We start from the raw sequence: 16,544 nt of genomic DNA on the forward strand, positions 1-16,544 counted from the left end.
TCAACATCAAGAAAATTACTCCAGTATTATATGTAATGGAGTTAAACCGTATTTAATACTTCTAAGACAAAAACTTTAGCTCTATCAAAATTTGGGTCTCGATTTGAAATTCCTAAAGTGTTTATAAAAATTATCCCAGATTTCTGGCTAAGGCCAATTCAAAGGCTATTTGCTTTTACAATTTTCATCTTTTCTGGTTGATTTAAAGATTTTCCTCCAAAACAGTCATTCCAGATTGCTTAACAATCCCAGGAATGTTAAGTCTTAACATTCTATTCAAACCCATTAATTTCCTAATAAAACAGAGATGGCTTAAAGGTAATCTGCCCTTCAAAGCAAGTTGAGTCAACTAAATACATTTCAAAGAACCCTCTTCATAACATGGGCAATCGTAAGATGATAAGCTGATCAAAGAAGTCAACTTTTCCAGATAAATTTCTTGCTCATAGATGTAAACTAAAAGAGTTTGTATCCTTAAAATACAAAAATAGCTCTAGGTAATAGAAAAATACGGGAAGAACGAACATGAAAGAAAGAGGAAATTCTACTTTCTTGTTCTGTCCTGGAAGAAGACAAGTTATAACAAAACGAGCGCTCTGAGTTTTATTTTTTAATAAAACAAAGTCCGACAGTTTCAAGCTACAAAGTTAACCAGTTTTGAACTGATCAATGTTAAGAGCACAGAAATCAGTCCTTCCTCAGAGGAACGGTCTCCTCCCGGATGCCCTCCTTGGTCACGATGCAGATCCTGAGTGCATCACCAGTGTACACGTCCCTCTCGGCAGCAGAAATGAAGACGTCTTTCACGAGCCGCATGGCTCTGTCTAAGGACAGTGGGACATGCTCCACGTTCTGCATGTTCTTAAAACCAACCTAGTGGGACGAGAAACTTGGATGAGACGTCATGTGACGATACAGAGGCGGTTCAGTCTCCCCCAATACTTTCACATGTCTCAGGATTCAGAATGAATACATCACATAAATTTAAAATGTCCCTCAACTGAAACACTTCCAGACTTTGCTGAATTCCACATACCTAACACCTGACAAATACCCACTGAGACAAAGCCCCGCTCCTGAGAAGCACATAATGGAGAGTGAATATATGTGAGCAGAGTATCCTTACAGAATGCGCTGTAACTAAGAAAAAGAGCCAGGAGAGCCCCAGGCTATCGTAACTAAATCTCCCAGGAAAAAGGCTTCGGCAGAAACCACTGGCGTAGAGGAGTGCTGAAGGGTAAGCTGGAGTCAAGGATGGAATGACACTCCAGACGGGGGCTGTGGTATGTCCAACAGCACGGAGATGGGCAGGCCCAGCACATCAAGGGTCTGGGTGGAACACAGAAAGACAGGAGACAGACTGCATACAACACAGTTTAGAAAAGCAAGGAGGATGGATTCAAGAAGTAAGCCTGTAGGCAAAAAGGATGTTAGGAAATAAAGACAATGATCCATCCAGGCAAGATTCCATACAGGTCTGAATGTAGCCAGCAGTAACGAAAAAGGGGGCAAATTAAAAATATACTTGGAAGTTAGAACACAAAATCAGGTGACACAGAAATGTTGAGATGGGGGAGAAATGTATTTTCACGATATTCAGGTAAAAACGGCAAGAGGAGATGTGCAAACATGGACCAACCGCTGCAGAGAGAAGCAACCTGGAGTCGTGAGAACAAGGAAGAAGCCGGAGCCATGGGGGTGAGTGGTCACAGCAGAACAGAGACAAGGAGGTCTTGGTGGGGCAAATCAGCCAAGCAAACTCTGCTGTGGTTCCCGGGAAAGCCCTGATCTCTTGGCTCCCCTCAGTCAATGAGGAGAACATGGAGGGAAGCACTTCGTGTTCATGCCGCCAGCACCGGGACGCAGTCTTGTTACCTGGTTGTCGAGCAGGGGCTGCAGCATGGCACTGGCTGAGCCTCCAGCCTTGAAGGAGTCTCTCTGGTAGGACCCCACTGGGTCAAAGCTGTACACAGCTCCCTTCCCTTAAAAAAGAGAACAGTCCCCATAAGGATGTGTCCGCATCACAGTGTCTTCCCAGAGGAGCTTCATGATCCCTTCAAGCCAGCACCACCGACTACCACCTGTGGCTCCCAGGATGCACGTGGCCTCACAAGTCCTGCTCCAAGTTCTGCACCAAACTCCACAACATTCCTAAAAACTAACAGGTGCACTTCTAGTACAGACACGAGTTTAAGACTTTCCTAAGTGTTAAACATGAGACGTTGCAGAAAAACTTCCTGTGTTTTTAAACTAGTAGGCACACTCCTTACCATCAGCACCATAAAAAAATCAGTTTAATGAAGGAGAAATTTCAGAGAAACACAAATGTCACATGTAAAAGATTAGTTTTGCCACAAATGTCACATGTAATAAATTAGTTTTGCCTAAAAATCTGCTCTGCACTACCAGGATGAAGAATTATTGTATTTTTGTGGGTAAGAAAAACAAAATCTGAGCCCACTCATTCTTAACGTGGCAGTTACAAACAACTGTCAGCAGATGGATAAATGGGCTCGCAGGCTCTCCTGAAGTGAGCAGACTGTCATGCCACTTTCTGATAAGGAATCTGGTGGCAGGATCTATCAAAAGGTAAAAGTACGTACCCTGTGACCCAGTAATGATTTCACTTGCAGAATTAAGATTTACCTATAAGAACGCTTACATAAACACACCAAGCAGTATGTACAAGATCATTTCTATAGCTCTTACAAGAGGAACAATTTACAAGCAACCTAAAATCCATTAACAGAAAATAGTAAGTCCACACAGCAATGTACAGCCTAGGAAGAGGAAGGTGGGACCAGGGGACACTTGCAGGACAATGTAAAATAAAAGAGCTCTGTACTATGTACAGCACAATCTCATTTTCATGTAAAGGCACTAAGTAAACAGTACACATGTTTATATAAGTACACAAAAAGTGAAAAGATCAGTAAATGGCATGAATCTTAATAGATAAAGTTATTTTCTTCATCAAAATAATTCTTAAAAAGTGCAATGATGTCAAAATGAAAAATAAAACCAGACAAGTCCTAGGAAAAAACAGGTAAGCCTTGGAAGAGGGAGGCCTTCCTAACAAAGTCAGACATCAATGCCCTAAGGACATGACTGACAGGTTTGCATGAAACTCAGAACTTCTGTGTAGCCAAAGATACCTCCCAAAATGCAAGAGACCAACAACACCCTTGGGAGGCACCTACCACATGTGTTTTAGAGGGCTGACACAGCTGTTCTCACAGATCAGTAAGAGAGAGAGACTAACCTGCAAATGAGGCAATAAGCAAAGTTAACACACGGGGCAACCTCCAGAGGAGAAATGAAAAGGGCAGTAAACATGAAGATGCCCAACCTCCATAAGCAAAAAACACATTCAAATTAAAATAACAAAGTATTTACTGGGCAAAGACCTTTAAGTGTGTTAAAATACTGATACCGGTTAGGATGCAAAACAAACAGAGGTGCTTGCACCCCTGCTGGAAGGGTGCAGGACCACCCTTTATGAAGGATGAGGACGTGGTGAATGCTAAACAGATGATGTTCTCTGACCCAGAAACTCAACTTCTGAGAATGTCCTCCAGGGAGATAAGCACATAAGAGTGTGTGTGTAAGGATGTTCATCATCTTGTTTACATCAGGAAAACCCGGGAGGAGCCTGAATGACCCCAGAGGACCGTGGGCAAAGCATGGGGCAGCTACACCTAACCGTCTGCCGTGTGTCTATTCATGAGCACAAGCCCGTCTCCATGCCAGCACACCCACCGTACGATCCTGGAGAAATGTGCGCACTCAGGTAGTGCACAAGTACGTGTGAAAAGCAGTTATCTGAAAGCATGTTCACCAGACGTTTAACAGTAATTACTTCTAGGACAGGGTTTGGGGGGACCTTTTATCTTTGTATCTTCTAATACTATTCAACACTCCTACAAGTATTATTGTTTTCATTACAGAAAAACTAAAGCCACTATTAACCTGGGGGAAAAAATTTTAAGAGGACATGACTGCCACTGGAGAGTCAAAGGTCAAAGCAGACAGCTGCTGATCCAGTGCCCTGAAGGTCTCAATGAGGAGCACAGCCCACCGCCACCAACACAAAAGACATCAGCAGAGGCTCAGGACTTGGAGGCACCAGGCTCAGGCACGGGGAAAAGGCAGGCACAAAAACAGAAGTGTTGGATGGGAAGTTGATATGCCACTCCAGGGCAGACCTTTATGATCAGATTTTGAAACATCACTCTTCAATATGAATGGTTAGCCAAAAATCAAATGAAATCTGAAGGAAGCCTCCAACCATAGAAGGCGACAGCCAGAAATAAATAAACAAGACAAAAAAAGTAATCTGATAAAATGCAGAGAACACAGGAACATTTCAAAGGAAGCACAAAAAAAATCTAACAATGACAGGAAAGTTAAGAAAAAAATAAGGAAGCTAGAAAATAAGAAAAAGCTCTTGGAAATTAATGATGGCATAAATGGAAAGAATTCAGTAAACAAGGCACTAAAGTTGAGGACATCTTCAGAGCAGAACAAAAAACCAACAAGTGGACAGTATGTAGGGAGAAGAATCAGAAACTACAGGATTATAACCCAGGTGGTTGTGGAGAAGGTGGGGGCTGGGCGAGGAGGCGGAGAGGCAAGAAGGTGGAGAAAGAGAAAGTAAGTAAGACTTTGGATGAAGAGTCTCCCTGTAACCGTTCAGAACACCAGGATAAAGAAAACACTCTAAAGGCAAAGTCTCAGAAAAGGTCTCCTGATTTCTTTTTTCCAGAAATTTCTCAGGAGATGCACACCACCAAAGAAATAAACAAAGAAATAAACCAAGAAAGAGGTTAGTGTGGATGCAAGAGCTGAAGACCACCTTGGGGAACAGAAAAAGCAGACAGGACTGCTTTATTACATACATAAATTCCTCCAAGAAATACTAACTTAAAGAACAATCAAAGCAAACCAGACAAAATTAGAAAAGATGGTTAGAAACGCCTGAGAGAGGAAACCACCAGAACAAGCAGCAGTGTCATCACGTGGAAATCAAAGAACAGAGCTCTGAAGTCAAACAGATCTGAACCCAAACCTTATTAGCTCTGTCATTTAGTTCATGTGAGGTTTCCCAAATCAATCTCTCAGAAAAACTCAAAGGACGTTGCCTGAAATCCACTGGTCGCTATTAGGAATGGTGCTAAAATCTGAATTTATTAACCTGACATTGAAGTCAGACATAATTGAAGTCAAAACAGGCACTGGATGTGTCCAACATGCTGGGTTAGGCAAGATAATCTGTGGCTAGAATGTAATTACCTGGATTAAGGGTAGTTAAGTTCTATTCATCATTTCTGTGCTTTTATATTTTCTCTTAGTTTACAAGTTTGAAGTCTGAGAAAACTGTGTCAACCTAATTTGTGTACACATAAACCATAGTAGGTAAAATGATCTGAATACTCCCAGAGGTCACATACAGGGGTCGCAGTTGAAAGGGAGGGAGAGCAAACAAAAAAACCCATGGAACAGAAATGGACAGGAGTAAAAGCTAAAGAGAGGAGATGAAAAGAACCCGATTCCTTCCTACCTGGAAATCTTCCCTTTCAAAAAGATAGACTTACTTCAACGTTGTCCTCACCCAGACTTTTCTGTAACTTTTTACAATGGACTATTCTAACTGGTGGCACAGATCTGTCCTAGGAGATTGTATTTGGTTTTTGGAAGCAACTAAAAGTCAACTTAAATCAGACCTGGTGAAAAACATTGCTGCCCTTGCTGGGTAACACAGCTTTGGATCAAAACCAGGATGGAAACATCAAGTAACAAGACTGATTTTCTTAGACCTCCTGGTCTGACTCTGACAGAAAATCCAAGCGGTGTTTCAAAAACGTTCCAAAAACACTGGTGGAAATGCATTTCTTCTAACACAGTATTTAAAAAAAAAAAAAAAAAAACCCAAAACCTCTGAAGTCAAATATATTTGTTAATAAATTTTTTATTACTTAGAATCATACTTAGGTCAAACTTCTCCAAGTCAGATTTCTTTCTATAAGATTAAAATGCTAGTTATCTACTGTTGAACTCATGCAAGATCTTGAGAAAAGAATAAAATAAATGACTGCTCATTCACTATTAAAGCCTAATGCACCCCTTGCTGTGTCTTTGGATGATACTTTATTTCCCTTTTAGCTTCAGTTTCGTCACTGCTTTAATTGTGAGAAAATGAGGCTGTTGGGCAGAAGGGTATCTGTGGTTCTTTCCAACTCCAGAAGAAACACAACATCCCCAAGATACCACCCCCTTCATTTCCCAGAAAGAATCAATTCTACCTTCTTCGTCGAGCCCCCCGATGATGTTGTAAACATAGTACGGAAAGAAGCGCCTTGAGTAGAGGATTGTGGACAGCATTGCAGCAATTGCCCCGGTGGTCATGGCCTTGTTATTGGAATGCTGATACATCTGCAACGAGCAACGAAAACAACAGGCACACAGAGGCCGAATATACTACAACAATGAACAGTAAAGTAAAAAGAAAAGCCTATCTTGATGCAATGGGAAAGGATGCCTGTTTCCTTCAACCACACGCACAACACTACTAAAATAAAATGATAGTTTACTATGTACTATCATTCTGGGGGCTACAAACATCTCTAAGGGAAAGAATGCTAAGTCCGCCTTCAGCTCTCTGGTTTAAAGACTATTTTCCATGTCATCCTTATCTCAGGCACTGCAAATTCAAGAGCAAATACACAAACGGCACATGAGGCACCCTGGACAGGATGTTCCAAATCCAGCTCTCCACTGTGCATCTAGACTGTGTTCAGCAAAGTACAGCCCGTGGGTCAAAGTCAACCCACCACTTGTTTCTAAAGATAAAGCTTTATTGAAACACAGCCCTGTTCACTCATTCCATATTGTCTATGTTTGCTTTTGCATTACGAAGGTGAAGTTGAATAGCTGCCTTGGATCAAACGGTCCATAAAGCTGAAAATATTTACTATGCTGACCCCTGATTAGACTCAGATGTAAGTCCCTCTCACTTTTTTCCAGAGCAGGGGTCTGTGAGAACAGAATGGGTGAGGTCAGCACCCTCACTCTGCACGAGTCTAGTATAAGGCAGTGGTCCTGCTCCTTGAAGCATCTACATTGAAGAACATGGTATCCAAAATAGAATCTTAGTGATTTCCAATACCAGATTTACTACATCCTTGGGAATCCTAAATTATCCAATAAAATAAATTTAAGGTCACCAATTTCTTTGTCAGTCACATAGCAAACATCTCTAAAGAGAAACCTAAGAAGTACTATAAAATCAAACATGACAATTAAAATACTGAATTAAGATTAGAAATGAGCTACTTGGACAAATAGGTATATAGAGAAACATTTTTTTTCCAAGGTTATAAAAAAATTCTTAATTTCATTTCATTTTAAAACCAAGCACCAACATTACTCAGCCTCATCATTTATACAATAACGTATGAAAGAAAAATTCCAAGGATTGTGCATTAAGTTGAACTCACTTCTACTTGTTTTATTAACAAAACATTACTGTCCACGTCATGTTTATTTTCATCCTCTAAAGTCCACTAATAAAGTACGCATTAGGGGTCATATAAAAATGTCAATAAATGTAAGTCACTCAAGCTTTCAACATAAATAAAGACTTACCATTTAAACAAATTCACTATATACTCCAGTGAGATCACTCTTAAGTATAAATGATCTTAAGGGTTATTCACAAATAGGCAAAACAGACCATGACCAACCCTGCTAACTTTGTTATGTACCAGCTGGACTTAACCAACACCCTACAAAATTAAATAAGTAAACTAAGGGCACATAATGTCGATACTGTGAATATCATCAAAAGTAAATCAAAAAAATTTCACTAGGCTATAGCTGTTTAAGAAACAGAGCTATGTTTCTGAATATTGACGTATGGTGACTGAGAATCCTACTCCGATCCTATACTGTCACCAACTAAGAAGAGTGTGGTCACTGGTTTTATTACAGGTAAAACCCACTTCAATACAGTCCAAGTTACTCCTAGTCTATTCTCCCAGAAACTATCTGAAGCAAACACAGCTTAACATGGACAGGCAGTAACAGAACTCCAGACATGCCTGTGTTTTAATCAAGTCAGTGATCCTAGTTCCTCATGCCTCCCCAGCTCCCACAAGACATGCAGGCAGTGACAGTGTCAGCCCCATGAAACTGCAAAATAGGTTAGTCTAACTCTCTCTGCTTCCTGACTGTACCCCTTTGCTCTCTCACCCCATCCACCCCGTGTCCACTCTCCTTCCTCAGCTGGCTATCAACTACAGCCTGCTGCGGGGTTAGATTGCCCCTCTAGTCCAGACCGCTGGCTTGGTTCCTTCCTATTCTCGCTCACGCTAAGAGTGCAGTGCTGTGAAAAGGGACAGCGTGTCAGCTCATGGCATTCAGAACCAAGCCCCAGTCTAAAAGCTTGCCTTCTCTGCAGAAACTGATTTGTTTTACAGGGAAGCATTATCTTCAGAAGAAACCCTCCCAGTCTACCTCATAAACGGTAGAGAACCCTCTACATTGTACCTATATTTTAACAATTGGGACCTGCTGTAGTTTCACACTATCCTATTTTGACGATGCTGTATACCAACACCATCTCATTTCTAGGACAGGGTATAATTCCACCTGCTAAACTAGTTCTTCTCCAGCTTTTGAAGCAAGAGTCACGATGTAGGTACAAAAGAATTTACCTTCAGTCTTGCTTCAATAATCTTTGTCAGGGTGAGACAGTCTCCATGAAAACCACTGCATCCAATGACTGTTCTGTCTGTTCTGTAAAAAAAACACATTTCAGGAAACTAGTTGGTCTGACAGTGAAGCAAAACACATCTTGGGTAATGGGGGTAAAACTCCCATTCCCATTACTGTAATGGGACACCCAGTTAGCCCTTTGCAGGGGGTGGGGGGAGTGGTCTGTATGCTGACATCTCACACCTTACCTCAAATGAGGGTAGCTGATTTAAATATGATACAACCCAAGTCCACACAGTAAAGTTTCATGAATTGACCACATAAAAAAATTAAAACTGTTATTAAAATATAATGAACAAAGGTTTTTAAAAAAGAACTAAGAAAATATATTTGTAGTACACATGACCAAAGTCTAATTTTAATTTCCTCATTCTACAAATGAGTCCTACAAATGCAGAAAGCATTAACAACACAGTGGGTCATGGGATGTGATGCTCAGCATGGTGACTGCAGTTACTAACACTGTACTGTATATTTATAAATTGCTAAGAGAACAGATCTTATAAGTTCTCATCACAAGAAAAAAATGTTGTAACTGGCTGTGGTGATAAATATTAACCACACTAATTGTGGTGATCATTCTGCAATATATACCAATATGTAGTCATATGCTCAACTCCTGAAACTATTATGTTATATGGCAATTGTACTCCAATTAAAAAAAAAACACACGATGGAAATATGGGTAAGTTATTTGAAAGTCATAAAAAGAGACACAAATCACCATAAACATATTTAAAAACTCACTCAGGAATTCAAATCTAAGCAAGAGATGATCTCAACCTATTAGACTAATAATGCCTAATGCTGGTGAGGTTGTAGAAAATGGGTACTCTCAGATACTAAGAGAAAGTGTACATGATCTAACTTTTTAAGAGGGCCATTTGGTGGTATCTCGTAAAAACTTACATGCACATCACTTTCACTCAATAATTCCACCGCTAGTAATGTATCCAATCAATCTATCCATGCAAGTTTGCAAAGACATGCTCTACGTTCTCTCGCGTGTAAGTATACACATTATTTTTATGGCTCTCCAAAACAAAAAACACTGATTAAATTTCGGTATATCCATGTTTCAAAAATTAATTCCTAAATCTCAGTATCTATAATCTCATCAAGAAATATTCAGCAAAGGCCATGTGACACCCTTACTTTCAGAAATGTACGAATGACACACAAATCATACTTGTCCAACTACTGGGACCACTGACGCATCTAGGGGCATCACCAGCATGTCCTGATCCACCCTACAACCAGCTGCACTGCACTGAGTTAAAGACCTCCAATCTTCTGTAAGGCTTCACTGCCTTTGCTACTGAGATGTGCTGACAATACCAACAGGGTAGGACAAAATCTGAGTTTCAAAATGCTTCTGTCAAATATCCAGGTATAGAAATGAAAAGGATCTTTCATACAAAGAATAAAGAGTAAATGCAAGTCTCAAACAGGTGGAGAAGACGCAGGCTTGGCTCCAAGTCAGCCCCAATGGCACGTGATCGGGGCAGGCAGGCAATGCCACTGCGTATATGGCCTAGCGCTTAAGATGCATGACAGGAACACAGGCATCTCTAATGTTGTCTCTATTTCTAAACCTAAAGTATTTCATTACAAACTAAAATAGAACACTACAAAGATGAGCAGAATCTTGCACATGGATGGTGTCTATAAAATTGTTTTAAAATTTTATTTATGACATTTACTACTTTCAAATTATAAAGGTTACACCTCAGAAGAAGAAAATAGGTAGTGTGTGTGCGCCATGAATCAGAGAAGACAAAGGGGCATCAAAAGACGGAAGTGGACAGAAAGGGAACTGGGATGATGAAGACAAAGTTCAGTTGTTCTTTAGGTTATGATGTGCGCCAGCCCTGGGCCAGGAAAGAAGACAGAACTCTCTCCTTTACCTGCTCCCTGCATCACCACAAGGCCCCGTCCAGAGGACCTGAGCCTCATCATTCCATTCCTATTACAATTCAGGTTTAACAGGCTCTTGTGAACTAACCTAGGAATTAGCCACCATTTTAAACTGTGTCCAAAAACGTTAAATACGAACCATTGCTAACCTGAAGGTGCACTTACATAATTTATGCAGACTTTTTTTTTTTCCAGTATACATGACTTTATTTTCTTATATTTTAGAAAAAAACACAGCTAGCCCATTAAAACTGTGAGTCATGGATATAAATGCTTAGGATATGCATAAACAATGTTTCAGGTTATTTTTTTTAAAAGGTGCAGATTAAAAAAAAAAATTAAACAAGGACCTACTGTATAGCACAGGAAACTATATTTAATTCCTTGCAATACGCTATAATGGAAAAGAATCTGAAAAAAAATTTATGCATATGTATAACTGAACCGCTTTGCTATACACCTGAAACTAACATTGTGAATCAACTACTCTTCAATAAAAAAAAAAACTTAAAAAAATTTTTAAAAATTTAAGATAATGGATGCACAGAAGGATGAAAAGATACACGATAAAGTAATAATAATGAAATGCTAAGAAAATCTAGGTGATAATATATGAGTGTTTGTCACAAAATTACTCTATCTTTGTTGTATAATTGAAATTTTTCATAAGATTTGAGGTAAAAAATATTTAAGCTACCAAAAGCACTGTTGGTTCCTAAGTATTGCAAATATCATTCAGACTACATACTGAATTATTAGAAAACAATTTCCTACATTAGTATTTCCAAACAAAAATGCAAGCTAAGCTCCAAACAAGCAATCTGAAAATTCATGGAACAAATTATTTAGGAGTTGAATCTCCTGCAGCATTAAATCATCACAGGGTGCTGAGAAACATTTTTTTAGAAATATTTACTTACAATTTGTAGCATTTGGGGCTGTCCCGTGTGTGAATGGAAAACCCTTCACTCAAGCGAGTGTCAGAAGCAACAATTGAAAAATCTTCTCCAGCAATTGCCAGTACAGTACTGAGGGAAAAAGAGAGACAAAAAAAAAAAAAAAAAATGAATGCTTCTGGGTGGTAATAACACCTCTCCCAACATGAGAATGCTCCACAGCATATCCTAAGATAAAATCCACTACATGTAAGCGAGTGCAAGGTCCAGATGGAAAAGGAAAGTTCAGGGGAAAAGATCCCTGGCCACAAGTCATCTGGAAAAAAAACACTTAAGTGCTCCCTAAAAAGACACAAGCCTGAATCAGAGCAAAGTTCTCTTAGCAGAAGTTAACGGAAAAACCACTGAATGATCACCAATCATCAAAAATTAAACATCTGGGGGGAGGTAATAGCTCAGTGGTAGAGCATGTGCTTAGCATACACAAGGTCCAGAGTTCAATCCTCAGTACCTCTATTAAAAATAAGTAATTAGATAAATAAGTAAACAAACTTAACTACCTCCCCCCCAAAAAGAAAAAAAGAAAAAAAAACTTAAAAAATATTTTTTTAATTAAACATCTCCTGATACTATAAAACAGCCGAAGGCCATGGCCCTGCCCATGAGGTCAGGTGTAGGCAGTGGTACCACAACACAAGCTATCTGAGCTCAGGGAAGAGGAATTCAGTGTTTTCCATTTCTTTATATCCAAGCCCTCAGCACTCAGGAGACACCCAAATCTGCTGGAAAATGGACCAACAAAGAACAAACGTTTCTCTCTGTGGTTGTACGACTCACGCAAGCAGTCCCTGGAGGCCTAGAGCACCAGCTCTAAAAGCAGACTGTCTGGGCTCTGGGTCTGGGTCTGCTGCTTAGCGAGAGACTGCAGGTACACTGCTTAATTTTCCAAGGCCTCAATGTCCTCTTATGTAGATCAGAGATCACAACAGTAGTTACCTTATTAGGGTGTTACACAAATTAAATGAGTTAATAATTGTTAAGCCCTTGTACTAGTGCCTGAAACATAACTGGTCCTCCAGTAAAAGTCAGCTTGATCCTGTGGCACACGTATGAGGCAGCAGAGTGTAGCAGCATGTGATCACTGAGAACCTGGGCTCTGGAGTTACCTGAGACCTGTCCTTGCCAGTTAATAGCTCTGTGACCTTGGACAAATTATCCAAGTTCAAGTCGATGACATTAGCAGTTCTTGTGTTACCAGGTGACTGAGTTAAGTGACGTAATCCACATAAAGCACCCAGCACCATGCCTCACAGAATGTAACCACTGAGAAAACTTTAGCTGTAATTTTTTCTGAGGTGGGGTGGCACTACAGCTCCCAAGTAGAAAAGGATGGCATTCTAAATAACATGAACAGCGAATAAAGGAAAAGTTATTAGTCCAACAACTTAACTCAGGTGTCCCTTTCTGTGTACACAAGTGGTGTGACATAAGGCTTATGTGATGGGCAGAAATCCAACTGTAGGAAATCCCAAAGGTAAAAGTAAAGATTTTGGAATTTCTGTGAGGAACCATAAAGGTTATATGAGCAAGACTGAAAGAAGTTCCACTGGCAAAGCAGAGTTTCAGGGAGACCACTGCAGCAGTAACAATGTATGCACTACATGTGAAATAGGGGGAGAGTGTTCCATTAAGACTAACGCAATAGGAAGGCAGCAATGTGAACAGGAAGAAACAGGTAAATCCAAAAGCCAGAAACACACAAATTGTAATTACCAAAATGTGTTAGAACGTGGAAGAGCCAATTTTGACAACCAAGGTTTTAAACTGTGAGGAGCAGCATGAAGGCACAATCGTAAGGAGTCAAAGAAGTGACTGAGAGGAATGCTTAGCCTGCTGTCTGTTTTAACACCCTGAGTTACGGTGAGAGCAGAAAACCCAGGTGCAAATGTTTTATTTAAAAAGCCAGAATCGGGGGGAAAACTGGAGAAACAGATTTGGGAATATCATCCCATAAATGAGACATGTGAGAGTGCTCAGTGACAAATGTGGAGGCCAGTCACTTGGAGTTTAACCACATTTAGTCTGAACAGGAAAAGATACAGGACTAAGTCTTATTTTGCGGAAGCAAAGGCTGACCAAGAGCCAGCAGCAATAAATATCAAAGTAATGAGTACTGAATACTGAACACCTTACAAGTCTTATACAGAACACATGAAATGCGTTTAAAAACCCAACTTATGATATAACTACTTCATTAGCTGTCACAGGAAATATTTAAAAGAGCAATCGTAAAAGCATACATAAAGTCAGTGGCAAATGAGCTATAGAGTCAAGTCCTGGGGCTCAACTTCACACCAGCTCCATGACTAATGAAATTTCTAAGGGCCCAGGTTCATTTGTAAAACTGAGGCGTATACCACCTAGCATTCATTTATCATGAGGATTAAGAAAGATAACTGCTTTCAATTTACAAAATGCTTCTTTTTGATTCTCTCCCAAACTATGGGCAGTTAAGGAAAATAAGGAAATTTGGGTTCTAGAAGCTGAGAGGTACCCAAAGATCACACTGCCCTTTAGTGGCAGAAACAAGGCTAAAATCACAACCTTCCACTCTCTTTGCAACCAAAAACCTACATTAAAATATTCAAAACCATAAGGACCTGATTAATTAACCTGGTTATCTTAAAGGATCAACTGTTTGTTCTAATTGGATATGATTAATGCACAATGTCTCGTTGGTAAACTATAAACACTCCTTAAATATAAAGCTTTTCATTGTTAGGAGCCCTAAACACAGTGTCTTTCCACAACTCTCCTTCTTTTAGTGTACTATCAAGGACAAGCATCATTTAAGATAAAGCCGGTAAGTAAAAAAGAAGACAACTTGAATGCAACACTCAAGAATATACGTATTCAAAGGTCCCCTTTCTGAGTATTTTTTTTTCCTCTAAACTTCCGCTAACCCTTAAAAACAAGCACTGATCTATGAAACTAAGTCCAGCCAACTAATCCTCCCTGCTATTTAAAATAAGAGAAAAGATTAAGTTGTGGATCAGCCCTTTCAGCTACAGACACAACCACATCTAACGACACGGCCAATCAATCCTAACTCTTTAATCTCAGATACTCAACCTGCCCCTCGCCTCCTGGCGCGATAAACTCGTCCAGGCACTAAGGAAAGGCTAGGCCCATGCTTAAAGCTCCTCCAGAGCAGATGCCAGGTCTCCGCGCCAATCTACTGTCTCACTGCAGCGAAGAGCAGGGTACGCACACTCGACGGTCCACATCTAGACCGGTGACCGGCCTGGAAGGCGAAGCCCTGAGGAACAAGACCGAACGAGCCACCGCGGAGAGGGAGGCCTGCGGGCGGCGGGGCAGCGCCGGGCGGCCGCGCCAAAAGCTTGGGCAGGGACGCAGGGGGCGAAGAGGAAGCAGCGCCCTCAGGGCTTTACCCTCCGTTGAAAGCGTAGGGCGAAAATCGCAGCTGCAGAGGGCCCGCGACGCCGTGAGGCTCCATGGCCAGGTCTCTGCCGGGTCCCGAGTACGCGGCGGCGGCGGCGGCGGACAGCATCGCACGGCTCCGCTCCTGCTGTCTCACGGCGAGAATGGCGGCCTGGCCGGGCGGAAGTTGCGTCACGTCCGGCTTCCGCAGACTGCCTCCGGCCGCTCTATCTCGCCCACGTCGCGGCTCCTGGAGGCCAGCGCCCTCGCCTACCTGTCGGTAACCGGCGCCTGCTCTTCCGAGAGAGCTGACAGGTAAAGACTATCTCTCCCCTCAGAACATTCGAAATCACTCCTGATGAACAAGAATTTTAAAGTCTGACCTTACAAGGAAATTGGCAAAACTATGCAGCAACGGAAACTGGAATACTCTATTGGAATGGAGATTGATACAGCCACATTTCGAAGACGGATTAGCGTCACTTGGCATGGTTGAAAATTCACACTTTATGACCCAGCAGTTCCACGTCGAGGTATGTACCCTGGCAGAAACACATGTGCAAGAATGTTCATAAAGCATTGTTCCTAATGGCCCCAAATTGGAAATGAGCCAAATGTCCGTAAGAGCAGAATGGATAAAGCAACAGAGGGGTGTGTCACAGCAAAGAAAATGAACCCACTTCAGCTAGAGGGGAGGCACGTTAACATGGATTATAACGTTGAGCGAAAGAATACGTACTTGATACTTTAGGATTACACAGCAGGAAGGGCCTGTTTGGCTGGGCATGGGTTGGGGGTTCCATTGCTGGCAATACTGGTTTTTTTTTTACCTGATTTAATACTATCTGTTAATCTATACATGTGTTTATGTACTTCTTTATATGAATATATTTTACAGTTTTAAAATGTTATTTTAAAAACCAAGCAAGCTATTGGCTAATATAGGATGGCCTACCTGATATATACATGCAATCCTGGAAGCAGAAAAGATTTTTGAAAAGTACTTTTTAAATTAAAACTTCCCCATATTTTACTGTAAACAAACAAAGGATAAAACAAAGGATTTTCTTTGATGGTTATGAACAGAGAAGTATTGTACTTATTCAGGTACTGTACTGTATACAAAAAAAATGTATAAAATATTTCCTATCCTTAAGGAACTCACCACCTCATTGACTATATGAAATACCAAGGAAGTAAATTAACAAGCAGTACAACATGTGATTATGCCTAAATGAACCATAGGAGAGGTACTCTGAAGTCCAACTACTTATAATCTCTTTGTGACAAATGTGAAAAGACTGCATAAGATGGTAGCAGCAGAATTAAAATATAATCAAATCTGTAAACAAGGCTGTTTTTGTTTTTCTTACCATTCTACACGTTTGAGAAAAGCTAACATGCACTAAGTGCTTACCATGTGTCAAGCACTGTTCGTGCATTTCCTTAATTCATCTCACAATGTCCTTAGAGGACAAGTGCTATTATTACTCCATCCTACAGACGAAGAAACTG

General features: G+C 40.7%; 1 protein-coding gene across 1 annotated transcript; it reads right to left on the reverse strand.

The window, feature by feature from the left end:
* Positions 1 to 582: 582 nt before the first annotated feature.
* On the reverse strand, positions 583 to 15,227 carry PSMB1 (proteasome 20S subunit beta 1). The gene is made up of 6 exons (XM_006194347.3): positions 15,041 to 15,227; positions 11,613 to 11,720; positions 8,715 to 8,796; positions 6,303 to 6,432; positions 1,876 to 1,982; positions 583 to 873 (listed from the first exon to the last, which is right to left on the reverse strand). The coding sequence occupies exons 1-6, from the start codon at positions 15,157 to 15,159 to the stop codon at positions 688 to 690; spliced, it is 732 nt and encodes a 243-aa protein (XP_006194409.1). The 5' UTR covers positions 15,160 to 15,227; the 3' UTR covers positions 583 to 687.
* Between the last annotated feature and the right edge of the window lie 1,317 nt (positions 15,228 to 16,544).

Source organism: Camelus ferus, chromosome 8 (genome assembly GCF_009834535.1).
Source record: "Camelus ferus isolate YT-003-E chromosome 8, BCGSAC_Cfer_1.0, whole genome shotgun sequence".
Taxonomy (NCBI): domain Eukaryota; kingdom Metazoa; phylum Chordata; class Mammalia; order Artiodactyla; family Camelidae; genus Camelus; species Camelus ferus.